The sequence below is a fragment of the Salvelinus fontinalis genome, chromosome 18 (assembly GCF_029448725.1).
Source record: "Salvelinus fontinalis isolate EN_2023a chromosome 18, ASM2944872v1, whole genome shotgun sequence".
Lineage (NCBI taxonomy): Eukaryota > Metazoa > Chordata > Actinopteri > Salmoniformes > Salmonidae > Salvelinus > Salvelinus fontinalis.
In genome coordinates, this window is record NC_074682.1 from 47,890,113 (window position 1) to 47,908,126 (window position 18,014).

The 18,014-nt window shown below is 43.2% G+C and overlaps 1 protein-coding gene across 1 annotated transcript; it reads left to right on the forward strand.

Annotated features, from left to right (window-relative positions):
- Positions 1–369: 369 nt before the first annotated feature.
- LOC129815668 (ubiquitin-conjugating enzyme E2 variant 1-like) lies at positions 370–8,104 on the forward strand. Its single transcript, XM_055869669.1, has 4 exons — positions 370–586; positions 2,200–2,348; positions 4,889–5,014; positions 6,575–8,104. The coding sequence occupies exons 1-4, from the start codon at positions 565–567 to the stop codon at positions 6,719–6,721; spliced, it is 444 nt and encodes a 147-aa protein (XP_055725644.1). The 5' UTR covers positions 370–564; the 3' UTR covers positions 6,722–8,104.
- Positions 8,105–18,014: the final 9,910 nt, after the last annotated feature.

Consider the following 18,014-nt stretch of genomic DNA (forward strand, 5'->3'; position numbering starts at 1 on the left):
TAGCTCGTCTGGTAGGCTCGTGTCACTGTGCTTCTCTTTGTAGTCTGTAATACTTTGCAAGCCCTGCCACATCCGACAAGCGTCGGTGCCGGTGTAGTACGATTCAGTCTTTCTCCTGTAATGACGATTTGCCTGTTTGATGGTTCGTCGGGAGGGCATAGCAGGATTTCTTATAAGGAGCCGGGTTAGAGTCCCGCTCCTTGAAAGTGGCAGCTCTACCCTTAAACTCTGTGCGGATGTTGCCTTTAATCCATGGCTTCTGGTTGGGTGTGTAGTAGATACTGTGGGGACGACGTCATCGATGCACGTATTGATGAAGCCAGTGACTGATTTGGTGTACTCCTCAAAACCATCAGAAGAATCCCGGAATATATTCCAGTCTGTGCTAGCAAAAAAAAGAGAGGTTCCTACAGGTGCAGGAATGCCCCGAATTGCGAGCCGCAATTGCACCCTTCTCGAAAATCTTGTTTATTTTGACCTTCGACTCCAAAAACTGCTCAAACAGACCAGTCGATTTGCACTGACGTACTCGAACGTGCGCGTCCTCGCTATTCAGTGACAAAGATGGCGGCCGCCGCCGGATCAGGTAATCTAATTTCCCGTTCACACATATGTGATATTCATTTGAGGAGCTTGTATTTTACGTTTAATTTAATAACTATATTACAATCTGTTATGAAACATGAATCTCAAAGACATTCCACAATTCCCCGAGACAAGTTTACTCGATGAATGTGGGTGAGTTAGCTCAGTGCTAGCTACTAACTAGCTAACGTTAGCGCAGTTTGCTCTTCTCCGACTATTTGTAGCTCTCGACCAACTCACTTGGTGCATTTAAAATATTACTTGATTCTGCCATAATTTGTATATAAAATATTGTATTTGTGGTTCTAGTGTGGTTTAGCCATCGTCTGTATTCGTCTAACTTATTAGCTAGCCTATTCAACTGCAGCGTCATGTTTCTGCGCAGCTAACGACGCTAACATTACTAGTAACGTTAGCTGGTACCAGTGGCAGCTGAACCGAGACAACTTGCAAATCGAGCTTGGCAGAACTAGTATACATGTTTCAAATAACTGAAATAGCTAACTATAGCTGGCATATGTCAAAATGCATTTCTCCAACTGTGTATTAGCGGTTAGTTAAGTGAACGGGGTGTGTATAATTTGTGGAACGTTCCAACAGGAATCTGTTCCAAAAGCGTAGTAAAGTACAAAGTTGCCAACAAACAACGCATACAAAGTAGAACGATCAATAAACATAGCTAACTAGCTGCCGCATAGGCATCAACTCACCACGTAGCTTATTCTTAATGTTTGTCCATAGGCTACCTGAGATATTTTTCGGAATAAACGTGGTGAGTGAAAATCTAATGAAATAGCCCAGGCCCTACCCGGTATCTTATTCGGCCGCTATACAACTTTGGATGCGTTGTTTGTTGGCAACCTTGTTATTTACTTCGTTTTTGGAACAGATTCATGTTGGAACGTTCAACAAATTATACCCACCCAGTAAAATGAAAAGTAATGAGAACTAGCTAGTTATCTATTATAGATAAGAGTAGTTTTACATTGTTAACTAGGTAGCCCCGCACCTCAATGATTCAGAGGGGCTGGGTAAAATGCGGAAGATGCATTCAGTTGCACAACTGACTAGGTATCCCCCTTTCCTTTTCGATACCTAACTAGCAAGTGCACTTTGGCCATCAACTACACACCCACAACTTGAGAAAGTGATGGCTATGGTAATTGCATGTGTCAGATTCAGTGGTGCGTGAATAACATAGGATAGCTAGTTACTTGGTTCCTACTAATTGTATTTGATTAGCTAACATACAATTAGCTGAGGAGGGTTGTGTTAAATGAATCACTATCAAAATTCATAGAATTAGGCCTAGCTACATGTTTGCCTAACATTTTGATGAAAGGAATGGAACAATCTAACAGAGTACTGCAGTATTGCTCCACACATTATAGATCCTAAGTGACTTAAAACCTCTCAAGCATCATCCGGTTTTTACCTTTCATGTCTTCCTGTATAAACCGTATTACAATGAACAGTATTTTCAACCTTGCTCCACACTTTGCATTTTTAATGAACAATTCAACAGAACCCATTGAGTGAACTTGACACCCTGGTCTGTGTGCAGAGCAGTGAATTTTCAGTTTACATTTGAACCTTGTATTTTTTTTTTTAAAGTCATCAAAGTTCCCCGTAACTTCCGGCTACTGGAGGAGCTGGAAGAGGGCCAGAAGGGTGTTGGAGACGGGACAGTGAGCTGGGGGCTCGAGGACGACGAGGACATAATGCTGACTCGCTGGACAGGCATGATCATAGGGCCTCCCAGGGTAATGGAAAACCAATGACGCACACACACACAAACGCCATAAGGCCTCTCAGGGTGACAGACCAAACACCGTCACGCCACAAAAATCCTTGCTTTCTTAGTCCTGGTTTCCTCAATTCTTCTCAAGTGCATTGCATTTCCTTCTCTAAATTATAAGCGTTGAGGAAGTAAGAAAACAAGGACATCGCAAATGGATTTGGCAGCTAATGCCACTTTCTGACACAGCAACTGTCGATTTTCACATCTATATCCACAGTTGACGATCAATATGGAATCACCTCTATTTTAACCCCAATTGAGGAATGAAAACATATGGAACATTTAGATTTTAGAGGATGAGCTGCTGCTCAATCATAGCCAAGAACACTGCTTCAGCTAAACCATGCACACCGCAGGTCAGCTCTAAACCATGCTCAAGTAGCAGGTGTGAAATCGCTAGCTAGTTAGTTAGCTGTTTGCACTAATAGCAGCCATCATGGTGTGATGTCACCCGCCCTGAGACCTAAAGTAGTGTTGCCCTCGCCCAACCAAAACCATGATTTTGTCAGCTTATGAAGTACATGTGTTCTTGTTGATGTTGCTTGTGAGCATGAACAAAGAGGATAAACATAGCATAAATCACCTTTCTCCCAGCGGAGGAACCAATCATTTACAGTGCCTTTGGAAAATATTCAGACCCCTTGACTTTTTCCACATTTTGTTACGTTTACATCCTTATTCTAAAATGGATTTTAAAAAAATATCGTTAATCTGTCCACAATACCCCATCATGACAAAGCGAAAATAGGTTTTTAGAAAAAAAACATACCTTATTTTTAATAAGTATTCAGACCCTAAGCTATGAGACTCGATATTGAGCACAGGTGAATCCTGTTTCTGTTGATCATCCTTGAGATGTTTCTACAACTTGATTGGAGTACACTTGTGGTGAATTGATTGGACATTTGGAATCACACCAGTCTATATAAGGTCCCACAGTTGACAGTGCATGTCTGAGCAAAAACCAAGTCATGAAGTCGAAGGAATTGTTCGTAGAACTCCGAGATAGGATTGTTTCGATGCACAGATCTGGTGGAGGGTACCAAAACATTTCTGCAGCATTGAAGCTCCCCAAGAACACAGTGGCCTCATTCGTTCTTAAATGGAAGAAATTTGGAACCACCAAGACTCTTCTTAGAGCTGTCCGCCCGGCCAAACTGAGCAATTTGGGGAGAAGGGCCTTGGTCAGAACAAAGTTCCTTTGTGGGGATGGGAGAACCTTCCAGAAGGACAACCATCTCTGCAGAACTCCACCAATCAGGCCTTTATGGTAGAGTGGCCAGACAGAAGCCACTCCTCAGTAAAAGGAACCTGACAGCCAGCTTGGAGTTTGCAAAAAGGCACCTAAAGGACTCCGACCATGAGAAACAAGATTCTCTGGTCTGATGAAACCAAGATTGGCACCACCACTACGTGAAGCATGGTGGTGGCAGCATCATGCTGTGGGGTTGTTTTACAGCGGCAGGGACGGCGAGTCTAGTCAGAATCAAGGGAAAGATGAATGAATCAAAGTACGGAGAGATCCTTGATGATAATCTGCTCCAGAGCGCTCAGGACCTCATACTGGGGAGAAGGTTCACCTTCCAACAAGACAATGACCCTAAGCACACAGCCAAGATAATGCAGGGTTGGCTTCGGGACAAGTCTCTTAATGTCCTTGAGTGGCCCAGCCAGAGCCCAGACTTGAACCCGATCTAACATCTCTGGAGAGACCTAACAATAGCTGTGCAGCAACTCTCCCCATCCAACCTGACAGAGCCCAAGAGGATCTGCAGAGATGAATGGTAGAAACTCCCCATATACAGGTGTGCCAGGCTTGTAGCATCATACCCTAGAAGACTCAAGGCTGTAATTGCTGCCAAAGGAGCTTCAGAGTACTGAGTAAAGGGTCTGAATACTTATGTAAATGTGATATTTCAGTTTTTATTTTTATAAATTAGCTAAAAATTCTAAACCTGTTTTTACTTTATCAATCAACACACAATACCCAATGACGAGGGGAAAAAAGCTATTTAATACATTTTAGAATAAAGCTGTAACGTAACAATGTGAAAAGTCAAGTGGTCTGAATGCTTTCCGAAGGCACTGTGTGTATCTCACTCACACACACCATTGGGAGGAACACACCATGAGCGCGACAGCAATATAATTGAAATAGAAAAATTCATATTTTTTGGGTGCCAAAGGAGTTTTGCAAACAAAGGATGAAACATCCATGAGTCAAAGAACCACACGCGTTCTGTCCCAGATGCACCTCTGTTTTGCGGGCTCCTTTAACAACATAGGCCAATACTAAACTGGAGCCAGCAGTCCCATCATAGGCCTACAACAAGCTTACTCGCTGTCATGGCTCACCGCTCATGATGATAACCAAGACAGCTACCCACTACCACGTGACAAATAAACTTTGATTTGACAGCTACCCACTACCATGCAGGCTTTATCTTGAACCAAAACCTGTTTCAGCACTTAAATCTTGCCTTTCTGATGTCTTTCTTCCAGACAATCTACGAGAACAGGATGTACAGTCTAAAGGTAGAATGTGGACCCAGATATCCTGAGTCTCCCCCTTTTGTCCGATTTGTGACCAAGATCAATCTGAATGGCGTGCACAACTCAAACGGTGTGGTAAGTCTCAGGTCATACATGTCCTATTGTTCGGGTTGGATTCGGCACCTTTTTGTATTTTGGAGTATGTGGCCAGAAAGCCTACAGTTTGCAAAGCACAGCGGATTCATTACCTACAGACGCAGGACTGGTTTTCCAGACCCAGGTGAAGTCCTAGACTAAAAAGCACTTGAAACTCTACTGAACATGGGTTTTTGTCCAGGAATCTGCGTTTGTTTGTTTGAGGGCACTTTTGTCCTTGTCTGAGCTGAAGGCACCAATGAGCATAAAAAAAATATAATAAATTAGCCAAGGTTTGAAACCCAATTTTCTTCTAGAGGCCATAGCTGTCTTAAGAATACTCATACTAACCATACTATTTGATGTAAATTGAGTGTAAAGTAAGCTTATTGGTCATAGTATGGATATAGTTTGTATACCAAAAGTTCCCGGATGTCGAACTATATTCGCCAAAATACGAAGTATACAAGCAGTGGACACTATTTCCGTGCTCTTAGGGCCCATAATGCAATTCTTCAGAAAATGGGCGTGGCTTCACAACGATCTCAGATTTTAAGAAAATGCTGGAAAATATTCAGCCGAAGTCCGAGAGCGGATACAAATTCATTGCTTTAACTAATTATGACAAATGTTGAGCAATGTAATAAAGTACTTTTCAAATAAGTTATGTTGACTGACAATTTGTTAGCTACTCCATCCTTGCGACCCGCATATCATTACAGCAGTATGTGCCGGTAAGTTAGCTAGCTACCTAACATTAGTTGGCTACTAATACATCAAACTTGCCAGTATATTAACTATATGCTATCTAACTACCCAATTTTTATTGACTTGATTATTCCCGTCATTTTTAGCTTTGCTAAATGGTATAGTTGTGTGTTCTCAATGGACATTCGGGTGCATTCGTAAATTCACTCGTCTGAGGGTACCTGTGCCAGAGCGCAGAATAACGGATGAATTTACGAACACTCAACACCAGTTGAATATGGCCGGTGTCAGTAAACGTTGACAAAAAAGCGTAATTAAATTGTTGCCAGCAACAGTTTGTCACCAAAGCTCTAGATAACATAAACAGCCTAAGCAGCTCTGCTAGATTTGAGTAAAATGGTCAGAGAGGTATTCTCTCACTTGAGTGTGGAAGTAGCTAGCAAGTTAGCTTGGGTGCTTGACTGCCGTTGTGAGGTCAGAACGCTCGGATCAACCCTACTCCTCGGCCAAAGCGTCCAGTTACGCTGCTTGGCAGAGTGCGCTCTGACATCTCCGAGAGCGAAAAGCTCAGAATTTAAGAACTCTGGCACTCCAGATTGAATTTAATAACACACCTTAAAGTTGTAAAATTTCTAGCTAGTAATTTTTGCTAGCAAGAGGTTGCATAGCAACAGCATCAACTTCCAGTAGACAGGCGAAGCACTAGTACGTTTAACTAAAATTAGCTGTGTGTATATATCTCACACTCATTAATTTTGTAGTATACAGTATGTTAGTATGAGTATTCGAACACAGCTTATGTCTTTTCCAAGTTGTGTGTGAGTCTCTTACATGGCTGTAACCTCCCCTCAGGTGGACACGCGGGCGGTGGCGGCACTGGCTAAGTGGCAGAACTCGTACAGCATCCGTGTGGTGCTGCAGGAGCTCCGGAGGCTCATGATGTGTAAAGAGAACATGAAGCTCCCCCAGCCGCCCGAAGGCCAGGTCTTCAGCAACTGAGCCCCCTGGCCCTGACAAGCCCTGCTATCCCTATTCTCCCTCACTATCTCCATCAACACACACACACACACACACACACACACACACACACACACACACACACACACACACACACACACACGTAAATCTACACATACAGTACATGCACTCGCACTGATTCAATGCTTCCTCACATCTGCACACTCGCAAACCCCCCCCCCCCCCCCCCACACACAGCGTTACGTACCCCTTATTTTTCTGAGACTCTTGGATACTCTGTTCTCACATAAGCTCTCTTTTGCCAGGCCCCTCTCACCTTCTGTCCTAAATGCCATGCCCACTTCCTCTCTCTCTCTCTCTCTCTCTCTTTCTCATTAGACAGAGATGGTTGCACAGGTGGACTCCACCCCCCATCATCTACCCAACTGTGCAGACCAGACATTACGATACAAATTACTGTACATCTTACATCTCTTTTTCTTCTTATTCTTTGTGTTCTACATCCAGGTTGTAAAATAACATAAATGATCTTATTGAGTGTACCTATCTTATGTGTGTGCTGGATTCTTCAACCCAAGGGTGGTGGCATTTACTCTGTAGTGTGTAGCAGGGGTGGAAATCAAGATGACTTGCTGCGCTGCAAAAGAAAAGTAGATCCCGTGGCCCCACTGAAATGTGGACAGTAAAGTTGTAACTGTTCTGCTCTTAATGTCGCTGCAAGACTAGTTTTTATATGATTCTGCTTGCTCTGTTGGTCTACGTGGTGGCTTAGGATACACTGCATAGTCTTGCCAGGGTCTGTTTCTGAAATCCAAAAAGCGACAACCCCCCACCCTTATGTTTTATTTTTTGAACCACTCTTGGTGAAACGGCAAGGGAGGGAATTAAAACATTTATTGGTGTTTTTCAGGCTAGCATTGGTCTCAAACTGAGCAACCAGCTTCTCGATCCCGATTATGTGAATTTCTGGGCCTTGGCACGTGTACGGTACATGGGATTAGGCATTCAACACTGTGTGTGTATCAACTGGGCACTCTCGGTTCATCGCCCACTCCTATTTTAAACCTCTGGCCTCTCTGCCATGTGGATTGTTACGCTTTGTGATTGAATGGGGAGGAAGTACATTTTGAGGGGAGGGGTTAAATTACATTGGGTTTCAAATACTTATCTTATGTGCTTGGCACTTTTTTTCAGGTTCACATTACTAGGTGGGGAAAGATGAGTTAGTTTTTTGTTTCATCTTTAGGGCTGACCTGTGTATGTTCGTTGAGGTTATCTCATACAGTGGGCCCACTGAATGCAAAATATGGCTTTAGATGTTTATTTTTTAACCGGTGTGATTCTGTAGTCTGGGTGATGGTGACCTGTGCATGGTTTTATTTTAATTAAACATAATTACTTTTGCATGTGTTTGTCTCCTTGTGATTCTCAATCCATTTCGGCATGGGCGGCATTCCGTCGCACAGTGAAATGAAAACATTGTATTTGAAGTATCTAAAACGTATGTGTTATCACATGTCTTAGAATGTGTATTTTTGTTGTGCAGGAACAATGTTAAGATGCTAAAGAGGTATCATGATTTTTTTTTTTACGTATAGTTAATTGAATATTTACCTTAATCTTAAATTTGCATCAGCATATTCTAAATCTCTTTCATTACAATTTCATTAGCAGTTAAGTTTAATAGAGAATTAAGGTGTATACTACCAAACTTGAGGGTTCTGTTTTTCACTATCAAATTATATACAATGCATTTGGGAAAGTATTAAGACCCCTTCCCCTTTTCCACATTTTGTTATAGCCTTATTCCACAATGGATTAAATAAATAAAAATATGAAATCCTCATCAATCTACACACACTACCCCATAATGACAATGCAAAAACAGGTTTTAGGACATTTTCAAAACTTAGAAAACATACCTTATTTACATAAGGTATTTTTCTTTTCCATGAGAGGTGCATCAGGTGCATTTTGTTTCCATTGTTGATCATTGATGTTTCTAAAATCAGCAAAAAAAGAAATGTCCCTTTTTCAGGACCCTGTCTTTCAAAGATAATTTGTAAAAATCCAAATAACTTCACAGATCTAAATTGTAAAGTGTTTAAACACTGTTCCCTGTGCTTGTTCAATGAACCATAAACTAATGAACATGCACCTGTGGAACGGTTAAGACACTAACAGCTTACAGATGTTAGGTAATTAAGGTCACGGTTATGAAAACGTAGGACACTAAAGCCTTTCTACTGACTGAAAAACACCAAAAGAAAGATGCCCAGGGTCCCTGCTCATCTGCGTGAACGTGCCTTAGGCATGCTGCAAGGAGGCATGAGGACTGCAGATGTGGCCAGGGCGATAAATTGCAATGTCCGTACTGTGAGACGCCTAAGACAGCGCTACAGGGAGACAGGACAGACAGCTGATCGTCCTCGCAGTGGCAGACCATGTGTAACAACACCTGCACAGGATCGGTACATCTGAACATCACACCTGTGGGACAGGTACTGGATGGCAACAACTGCCTGAGTTACACCAGGAATGCACAATCTCTCCATCAGTGCTCAGACTGTCCGCAATAGGCTGAGAGAGGCTGGAGTGAGGGCTTGTAGGCCTGTTGTAAGGCAGATCCTCACCAGACATCACCGGCAACAACTCCGCCTATGGGCACAAACCCACCGTCGCTGGACCAGACAGGACTGGCAAAAGGTGCCAGTCGCGGTTTTCTCTCACCAGGGGTGATGGTCGTATTTGCGTTTATCGTCGAAGGAATGAGCGTTACACCGAGGCCTGTACTCTGGAGTGGGATCGATTTCGAGGTGGAGGGTCCGTCATGGTCTGAGGTGGTGTGTCACAGCAAAATCGGACTGAGCTTGTTGTCATTGCAGGCAATCTCAACACTGTGCGTTACAGGGAAGACGTTCTCCTCCCCCTTCCTGCAGGCTCATCCTGACATGACTCTCCAGCATGACAACGCCACCAGCCATACTGCTCGTTCTGTACGTGATTTCCTGCAAGACAGGAATGTCAGTGTTCTGCCATGGCCAGCAAAGAGCCCGGATCGCAATCACATTGAGCACGTCTAGGACCTTTTGGATCGGAGGGTGAGGGCTAGGGCCATTCCCCCCAGAAATGTCCGGGAACTTGCAGATGCCTTGGTAGAAGAGTGGGGTAACATCTCACAGCAAGAACTGGCAAATCTGGTGCAGTCCATGAGGAGGAGATGCACTGCAGTACTTAATGCAGCTGGTGGCCACACCAGATACTGACTGTTACTTTTGATTTTGACCCCCTCCCCTTTTCTACAGGGACACATTATTCCTTTTCTGTTAGTCACATGTCTGTGGAACTTGTTCAGTTTATGTCTCAGTTGTTGAATCTTGTTATGTTCAAACAAATATTTACACGTTAAGTTTGCAGAAAATAAATGCCATTGACAGTGAGAGGACGTTTCTTTTTTTGCTGAGTTTACAACTTGGAGTCCACTTTTGGTAAATTCAATTGATTGGACATGATTTGGAAAGGCACACACCTGTCTATATAAGGTCCCACAATTGACAGTGCATGCCAGAGCAAAAAACCAAGCCATGAGGTCTGAGCGAAAAACCAAGCCATGAGGTCAAAGGAATTGTTCTGCGACCTCATGAGACAGGATTGTGTCGATGCACAGATCTGGAGAAGGGTACCAAAACATTTTCTGCAGCATGGAAGGTCCCCAAGAACACGGTGTCCTCCATCATTCTTAAATGGAAGAAGTTTGTAACCACCAAGACTCTTCCTAGAGCTGACCGCCCAGACAAACTGAGCAATTGGGGTAGAAGTGCCTTGGTCAGGGAGGGGACCAAGAACCCGATGGTCAACTTGACAGAGCTACATAGTTCCTCTGTGGAGTTGGGAGAAACTTCCCGAAGGACAACCATCTCTGCTGCACTCCACCAATCAGGCCTTTATGGTAGAGAGGCCAGACGGAAGCCACTCCTCAGTAAAAGGCACATGACAGCCTGCTTGGAGTTCGCCAAAAGGTACCTAAAGACTCTCAGACCATGAGAAACAAGATTCTCTGGTCTGATGAAACCAAGATTGATCTATTTGGCCTAAATGCCAAGCATCATCATGTCTGGAGGAAACCTGGCACCATTCCTACGGTGGATCATGTTGGTGGCAGAATGCTGTGGGGCTGTTTTTCAGCGGCAGGGACCGGGAGACTAGTCAGGATTGAGGGAAAGATGAACGGAGCAAAGAACAGAGAGATCCTAGATTGAAACCTGCTCCAGAGCACTCAGGACCTCAGACTGTTGCAAAGGTTCACCTTCCAACAGGACAACGACCCGAAGCACACAGCCAAGACAACGCAGGAGTGGCTTCGGAACAAGTCTCTGAATGTTCTTCAGTGGCCCAGCCACAGTCCGGACTTGAACCCGATCGAAAATCTATGGAGACCCGAAAATAGCTGTGCTGCGACGCTCCCCATCCAACCTGACAGAGCTTGAGAGGATCTGCAGAGAAGAATGGTAGAAACTTCCCAAACACAGGTGTGCCAAGCTTGTATCATACCCAAGAAGACTTGAGACTGTAATCGCTGTCAAAGGTGCTTCAACAAAGTACTGAGCAAAGGGTCTGAATACTTATGTAAATGTTTAATTTCAGTGTTTTTTATAAACTTGTTTTTGCTTTGTCATCATGTGGTATTGTATGTAGATTAATTAGGGAGAAAACCAATTTAATACATTTTCGAATAAGGCTGTAATGTAATAAAATGTGGAAAAAGTCAAGTGGTCTGAATACTTTCCGAATGCACTGTAAAATACATTTAACAACAATATAAAAAATGCTATAGGGACACATATTAGCTTACATCTTCATTGGATTTTTGTAACCATTTATAATTGAGCAATAAGGCCCGAGGAGATGTAGTATATGGCCAATATACCAAAACATACCTTTTTTTTCTCTCTCCTTTATTAAACAGGTTTTTCTCATTGAGATAACATCTCTTTTCCAAGAGAGACCTGGTCCAATAGCAGCAGGGGGAACAACTTTTCAGACAAAACAACTTATACACTAACACAACATTAAACAAAACTATAAACACACATACAGTACAACAAAAACATTTTACGTAAAAACACGAAAGTCTTGACTAAAAACAGCTTCCTAAAGACAATTGCACTCTTCTATGATATATACATCAATCAAGTGTTTAAACAACACCAACGAAACTAGATCATGAAATTTTCAAATGTTCAGGAGAGAATTCCAGGACCACGGAGCTAAGGAACTAAAACTATTTCTACCATGACCTGTTCTAATTTTTGGTACTGTTAGAAGCAAATGAGAATGGGACCTTCATTTATATTTTTTTACTGACCTGGCTAAAAAAGAACAGAGATAAAATTGCATTTTACCCAATATGGCCATATAAATCAGTGTATACCAGTGTTTAAGCCTACGCAAGGTCAATGACGACCAGCCAACAGCGCTGTAGAGATCACAATGATGTGTTAGACGTTTTTGATTTGTAATGAACCTGAGGGCTGTATGACACACTGCTCTCAGGGTAGTGGTTGAGGCCTGCATATATATAACATCACTCAAATCTAAAACCGCAAGTAATGTACATTGTACAAGCTCCTTTCTGGCCTCAAAAGAAAAACAAGCCTTATGCCGGTAATAAAAACCTATTCTCAGCTTGAGCTTCCTTATCAAGTTCTCTACATGCACAGTGAAGCTCAGCTTATCATCAACCCACACACCCAACTATTTGTACACTTTAACTTGCTCCATAGTATGTCCAGCCAATGTAGCAATGACATGATTAGTAACATGCCTGGCATTTGAAAATACCATGCATTATGTTTTACCTGAATTTAGAACCAGCTTTAAATCATACAGATTCTGATGTATGATGTTAAATGCTCTTTTGGCATTTTCAAAAGCTAAAGATAAACTACTACGACTTGAATAAAGAACAGAATCATCTGCATAAATATTAACATCTGCTGTTTCAATAAGATCCACAATGTTGTTGATATACAAAATTAACAACAGTGGGCCCAAAATAGAACCTTGCGGAACACCTGAACACACCTCTATGGACTCAGATTTACAACCATCTGCCATTACACATTGTGTGCGATTTGATAGGTAATTTATAAACCAATCTAGAGCATGACCAGTAATTCCACAACATTTTAACCTTTGCACTAACACAGCATGATCCACAGTGTCAAAAGCCTACGACAAATCAATAAAGACAGACACACAATGTAACTTCTTATCAAGAGCACAGTGGATGTAATTTAAAATGTTGTTGCTGAAACAGTGTTGTGTCCAGACCTAAAACCTTATGCGCAACGTGGAGTTCCTGGACAGCCCTTAGCCATGGTATATTGGCCATATATCACAAATCCCAGAGGTGCCTTATTGGTATTATAAACTGGTTACCCAACGTATTTAGAGCAGTAAAAATAAATGTTTTGTTATACCCATGGTATACAGTCTGATATACCACAGCTGTCAGCCAATTTGCATTCAGGGCTTGAACCACCCAGTTTATAATTAAACACAGCAAATGTGGCCCAATATGTAATCGCTATGCTAGTTTTACGAAAAAAAAATCTGCAAACTGAAATCTCAGGATGTCCAACAAGTTCTCCTGTCTCTTTCTGTGGCAAATGTCAAATGTGACACTAGGCTTTGACAGAAAGACTTCTGTAGTGTCATGCAGATTTTCATGATACTGGAAGGATGGACCTCCTGATTTGACACTGGTCTTTCTCATTTGTCAAAGGCAGAGAGGGTAAAGTAGCCACCCACCCAGAGAGAAGATTTGGGGAAGACCAATTGGGGGAGAAAAGTCCTTTATGAAGTAAGCGGTCATCCGCTGAGTAGAAAACACGTCTGCTCAGCAAATGGGGATTGTTCTCGTCCATCTTGATAGAGTGACTTGCAAGGTGCAGCATCTCTATGGGAAGCAGACCACTGGTCCTCATTCAACAGCTGTTCCCCTTTGGCCGCCGGGCTCAGCCACCGCTCCTCTCCTGCGAGGCCAACGTAGAGACGGGACAAAGAGTCACGTGACCTGGGCGGTTTTTAGGAGAAAGCAGCACAAATTCATCACAATGAGAGACACAGCTGGGGGTGCCCTAGTCTCCTATAGGCTACGTCACACAATATGGAGAACTCTGTGAACTCAAAGGAGTGCCAAAGAGTACACCTCATTATATCAGGGCCCGTATTTATAAAGTTCTTCATAGTAGAAGTGCTGAATAGGATCAGGTCCCTCTTGTCCATGAAGTCTCATTCTTTATGATCTAAAAGGCTAAACTGAAACTAGATCAGCAGTCCTATTCTGCAATGGTTTATGAATATGGCCCCAGCAATATATAGGTTTTCTATCAGGATTTCTTTTGGGGGGTATTGTGGTTTAGGCAATAATTCACATCAACAGCAAATACCTAGAATCACACGATTTAAGATCAGCTAGGCTTATGTGATTTTCCATCAGAACATCTCATAGTAAAAATTCTAAGGAAAGTAGACTGTTCTTTTTCATTGAACCATTGGGTAACACTTTACTTAAAGCCTGAATGAATAATGCATTATGATGCAGGTATTATGCATTGTAAGACCTGTTATGAGCATGTATGAACCCTGTATAATGTCTTACTATCATCTTATAATGATCCTCTTGGTTAACCCAGAACTGTCACGTTCCTGACCTGTTTTCCTTTGTTTTGTATTTATTTTAGTTGGTCAGGGCGTGAGTTGGGTGGGTTGTCTATGGTTGATTTTCTATGTTGGGATTTTGTGTTCGGCCTGGTATGATTCTCAATCAGAGACAGCTGTCAATCGTTGTCCCTGATTGAGAATCATACTTAGGCAGCCAGGGTTTCACTTGTGTTTTGTGGGTGTATGTTCCTGTGGAGGTTTTGTTGCCACACAGGACGGTTTCGGTTTTGTCACGTTGGTTGTTTTTGTATTTTTAAGTGTTTTGTTGATTTTCATTAAAAGAATGAACACTAACCAATCTGCGTTTTGGTCCCCACCTTCTGTCAGCGAGGACAGCCGTAACAAGAACTAAAATGTCACGTCAGCTGCTTGATTAAGTTCGGGAGCCACTTGGGTGGGGCTCCCGAGTGGCGCAGCAGTCTAAGGCACTGCATGTCAGTGGTTGAGGGCTAAGTGCTCAATCACCATAATAGGATAGGAATTCTCAATCATTTGGACCCATCTCTTGTTGCTGGATCAAATAGGTCCAACTGGCAAGCAGGACACAGGTGTTTGTAGGATGCAGTTAGGACCTACTGGTAACCTCATGGGTACACTCGCAAATACAAGGGGAAGCACAGCCAAGAGCTGCCCAGTGACACGAGCCTACCAGACGAGCTAAACTACTTATATGCTCGCTTCGAGGCAAATAACACTGAAACATGCATGAGAGCACCAGCTGTCTGGAAGACTGTGTAATCACGCTCTCCACAGCCGATGTGAGTAAGGCCGCTGGGCCAGACGGATTACCAGGACGTGTACTGCGAGCATGCACTGACCAACTGGTAAGTGTCTTCACTGACATTTTCAACCTGTCCGAGTCTGTAAAACCAACATGTTTTAAGCAGACCACCATAGTGCCTGTGCCCAAGACCATTAAGGTAACCTGCCTAAACGACTACCGACCCATAGCACTCACGTCTGTAGCTATGAAGTGCTTCGAAAGGCTGGTCATGGCTCTCATCAACACCATTATCCCAGAAACCCTAGACCCACTCCAATTTGCATACCGCACTTAGAGATCCACAGATGATGCATACTCTATTGCACTCTACACTGCCCTTTTCCACCTGGACAAAAGAACAACTATGTGTAAAGGCTATTCATTGACTACAGCTCAGCGTTCAACACCATAGTGCCCTCAAAGCTCATCAATAAGCTAAGGACCCTGGGACTAAACACCTTCCCCTGCAACTTGATCCTGGACTTCCTGACAGGCCGCCCACAGGTGGTAAGGGTAGATAGCAACACATCCGCCACGCAGATCCTCAACACAGGGGCCCCTCAGGGGTGCGTGCTCAATCCCCTCCTGTACTCCCTGTTCACTCATGACTGCACGGCCAGGCACAACTCCAACACCATCATTAAGTTTGCCAATGACACAACAGTGGTAGGCCTGATCACCGACAACGATGAGACAGCCTATAGGGAGGGGGTCAGAGACCTGGCCGTGTGATGCCAGGACAACAACCTCTCCATCAACGTGATCAAGATAAAGGAGATGATTGTGGACTACAGGAAAAAGAGGGCCGAGCACACCCCCATTCTCATCAACGGGGCTGCAGTGGAGCAGGTTGAGAGCTTCAAGTTCCTTGGTGTCCACATCACCAACAAACTAACATGGTCCAAGCACACCAAGACAAAACCTATTCCCCCTCAGGAGACTGAAAAGATTTGGCATGGGTCCTCAGATCCTCAAAAGGTTCTACAGCTGCACCATCAAGAGCATCCTGACTGGTTCCATCACTACCTGGTAAGGCAACTGTTCGGCCTCCGACCGCAAGGCACTACAGAGGGTAGTGCGAACGGCCCAGTACATCACTGGGGCCAAGCTTCCTGCCATCCAGGACCTCTATACCAGGTGGTGTCAGAGGAAGGCCCTAAAAATGGTCAAAGACTCCAGCCACCCTAGTCATAGACTGTTCTCTCTGCTACCGCACGGCAAGCGATACCGGAGCGCCAAGTCTAGGTCCAAGAGGCTTCTAAACAGCTTCTACCCCCAAGCCATAAGACTCCTGAACACCTAATAAAATGGCTACCCAGACTGTTGTTATCATCTATGCATAGTCACTTTAATAACTCTACCTACATGTACATATTACCTCAACTAACCGGTGCCCCCGCACATTGACTGTACCGGTACCCCCCTCTATATAGTCTTGATATTGTTATTTTACTGCTGCTCTTTAATTACTTGTTACTTTTATCCTTATTTTTTTTAGACTGCATTGTTGGTTAGGGGCTCGTAAGTAAGCTTTTCACTGTATTTGACGCATGTGACTAATAAAATTTGATTTGATTATTGTGATGCAATAATTCCCATGGCAATGTAGAATGTTCATTTAAATGATGTTAACTGATGTGGCTTATGCTAGGCAGGGCAAACCCGTATGAATAAGAATATCAAATAGAATATGACTTCAATATGACTTGAGTCTTGACCAATATACTGTACATACAGTGAGCTCCAACACATTTTTATGTTGTTTTGGCTCTGTACTCCAGCACTTTGGATTTGGAAATGCTACAATGCAACTATGAGGTTAAAGTGCAGACTGTCAGATCTAATTTGAGGGTATTTTCATCCATATCGGGTGAACCGTTTAGAAATGACAGCATGTTTTGTACATGGTCCCATTGTATGGGACCAAAAGTATTGGGACAAATTCACTTATATGTGTGTTAAAGTAGTAAAAATGTATTTGGTCCCATATTCATAGCACTCAATGACTACATCAAGCTTGTGAATCTACACATTTGTTGCATGCATTTGCTGACTGCTTCTTCCCTAAATAGTTCTTGTATAGTTTGGAGCTGTGCTTTGGGTCATTGTCCTGATGTAGGAGGAAATTGGCTCCAATTAAGCATCGTCCACAGGGTATGGCAAGGCGTTGCAAAATGGAGTGATAGCCTTCCTTCTTCAAGATCCCTTTTACCCTGTACAAATCTCCCACTTTACCACCACCAAAGAACCCCCAGACCATCACATTGCCTCCACCATGCTTGACAGATGACGTCAAGTACTCCTCCAGGATCTTTTCATTTTTTCTGCGTCTCACGAATGTTCTTTGTGATCCGAACACCTCAAACTTAGATTCGTCTGTCCATAACACTTTTTTCCAGTCTTCCTCTGTCCAGTGTCTGTGTTCTTTTGCCCGTCTTAATCTTTTATTTTTATTGGCCAGTCTGAGATATGGCTTTTTCTTTGCAACTCTGCCTAGAAGGCCAGCATTCCAGAGTCGCCTCTTCACTGTTGATGTTGGTGTTTTGCGGGTACTATTTAATGAAGCTGCCAGTTGAGGACTTATGAGGAATCTGTTTCTCAAACTAGGCACTCTAATGTACTTGTCCTCTTGCTCAGTTGTGCACCGGGGCCTCCCACTCCTCATTCTATTCTGGTTAGCGCCAGTTTGCGCTTTTCTGTGAAGGGAGTAGAACACAGCGTTGTACCAGACCTTCAGTTTCTTGGCAATTTCTCACATGGAGTAGCCTTCATTTCTCAGAACAAGAATAGACTGATGAGTTTCAGAAGATAGTTCTTTGTTTC

Excerpts from the sequence above, each read along its gene's own strand:
- LOC129815668 (XM_055869669.1), top strand. The coding sequence starts at position 565 with ATGGCGGCCGCCGCCGGATCAG. Across the intron at positions 587-2,199 it reads GGCGGCCGCCGCCGGATCAG|TCATCAAAGTTCCCCGTAAC; the intron begins GTAATCTAATTT and ends TTTTTTTTAAAG. Across the intron at positions 2,349-4,888 it reads TGATCATAGGGCCTCCCAGG|ACAATCTACGAGAACAGGAT; the intron begins GTAATGGAAAAC and ends TCTTTCTTCCAG.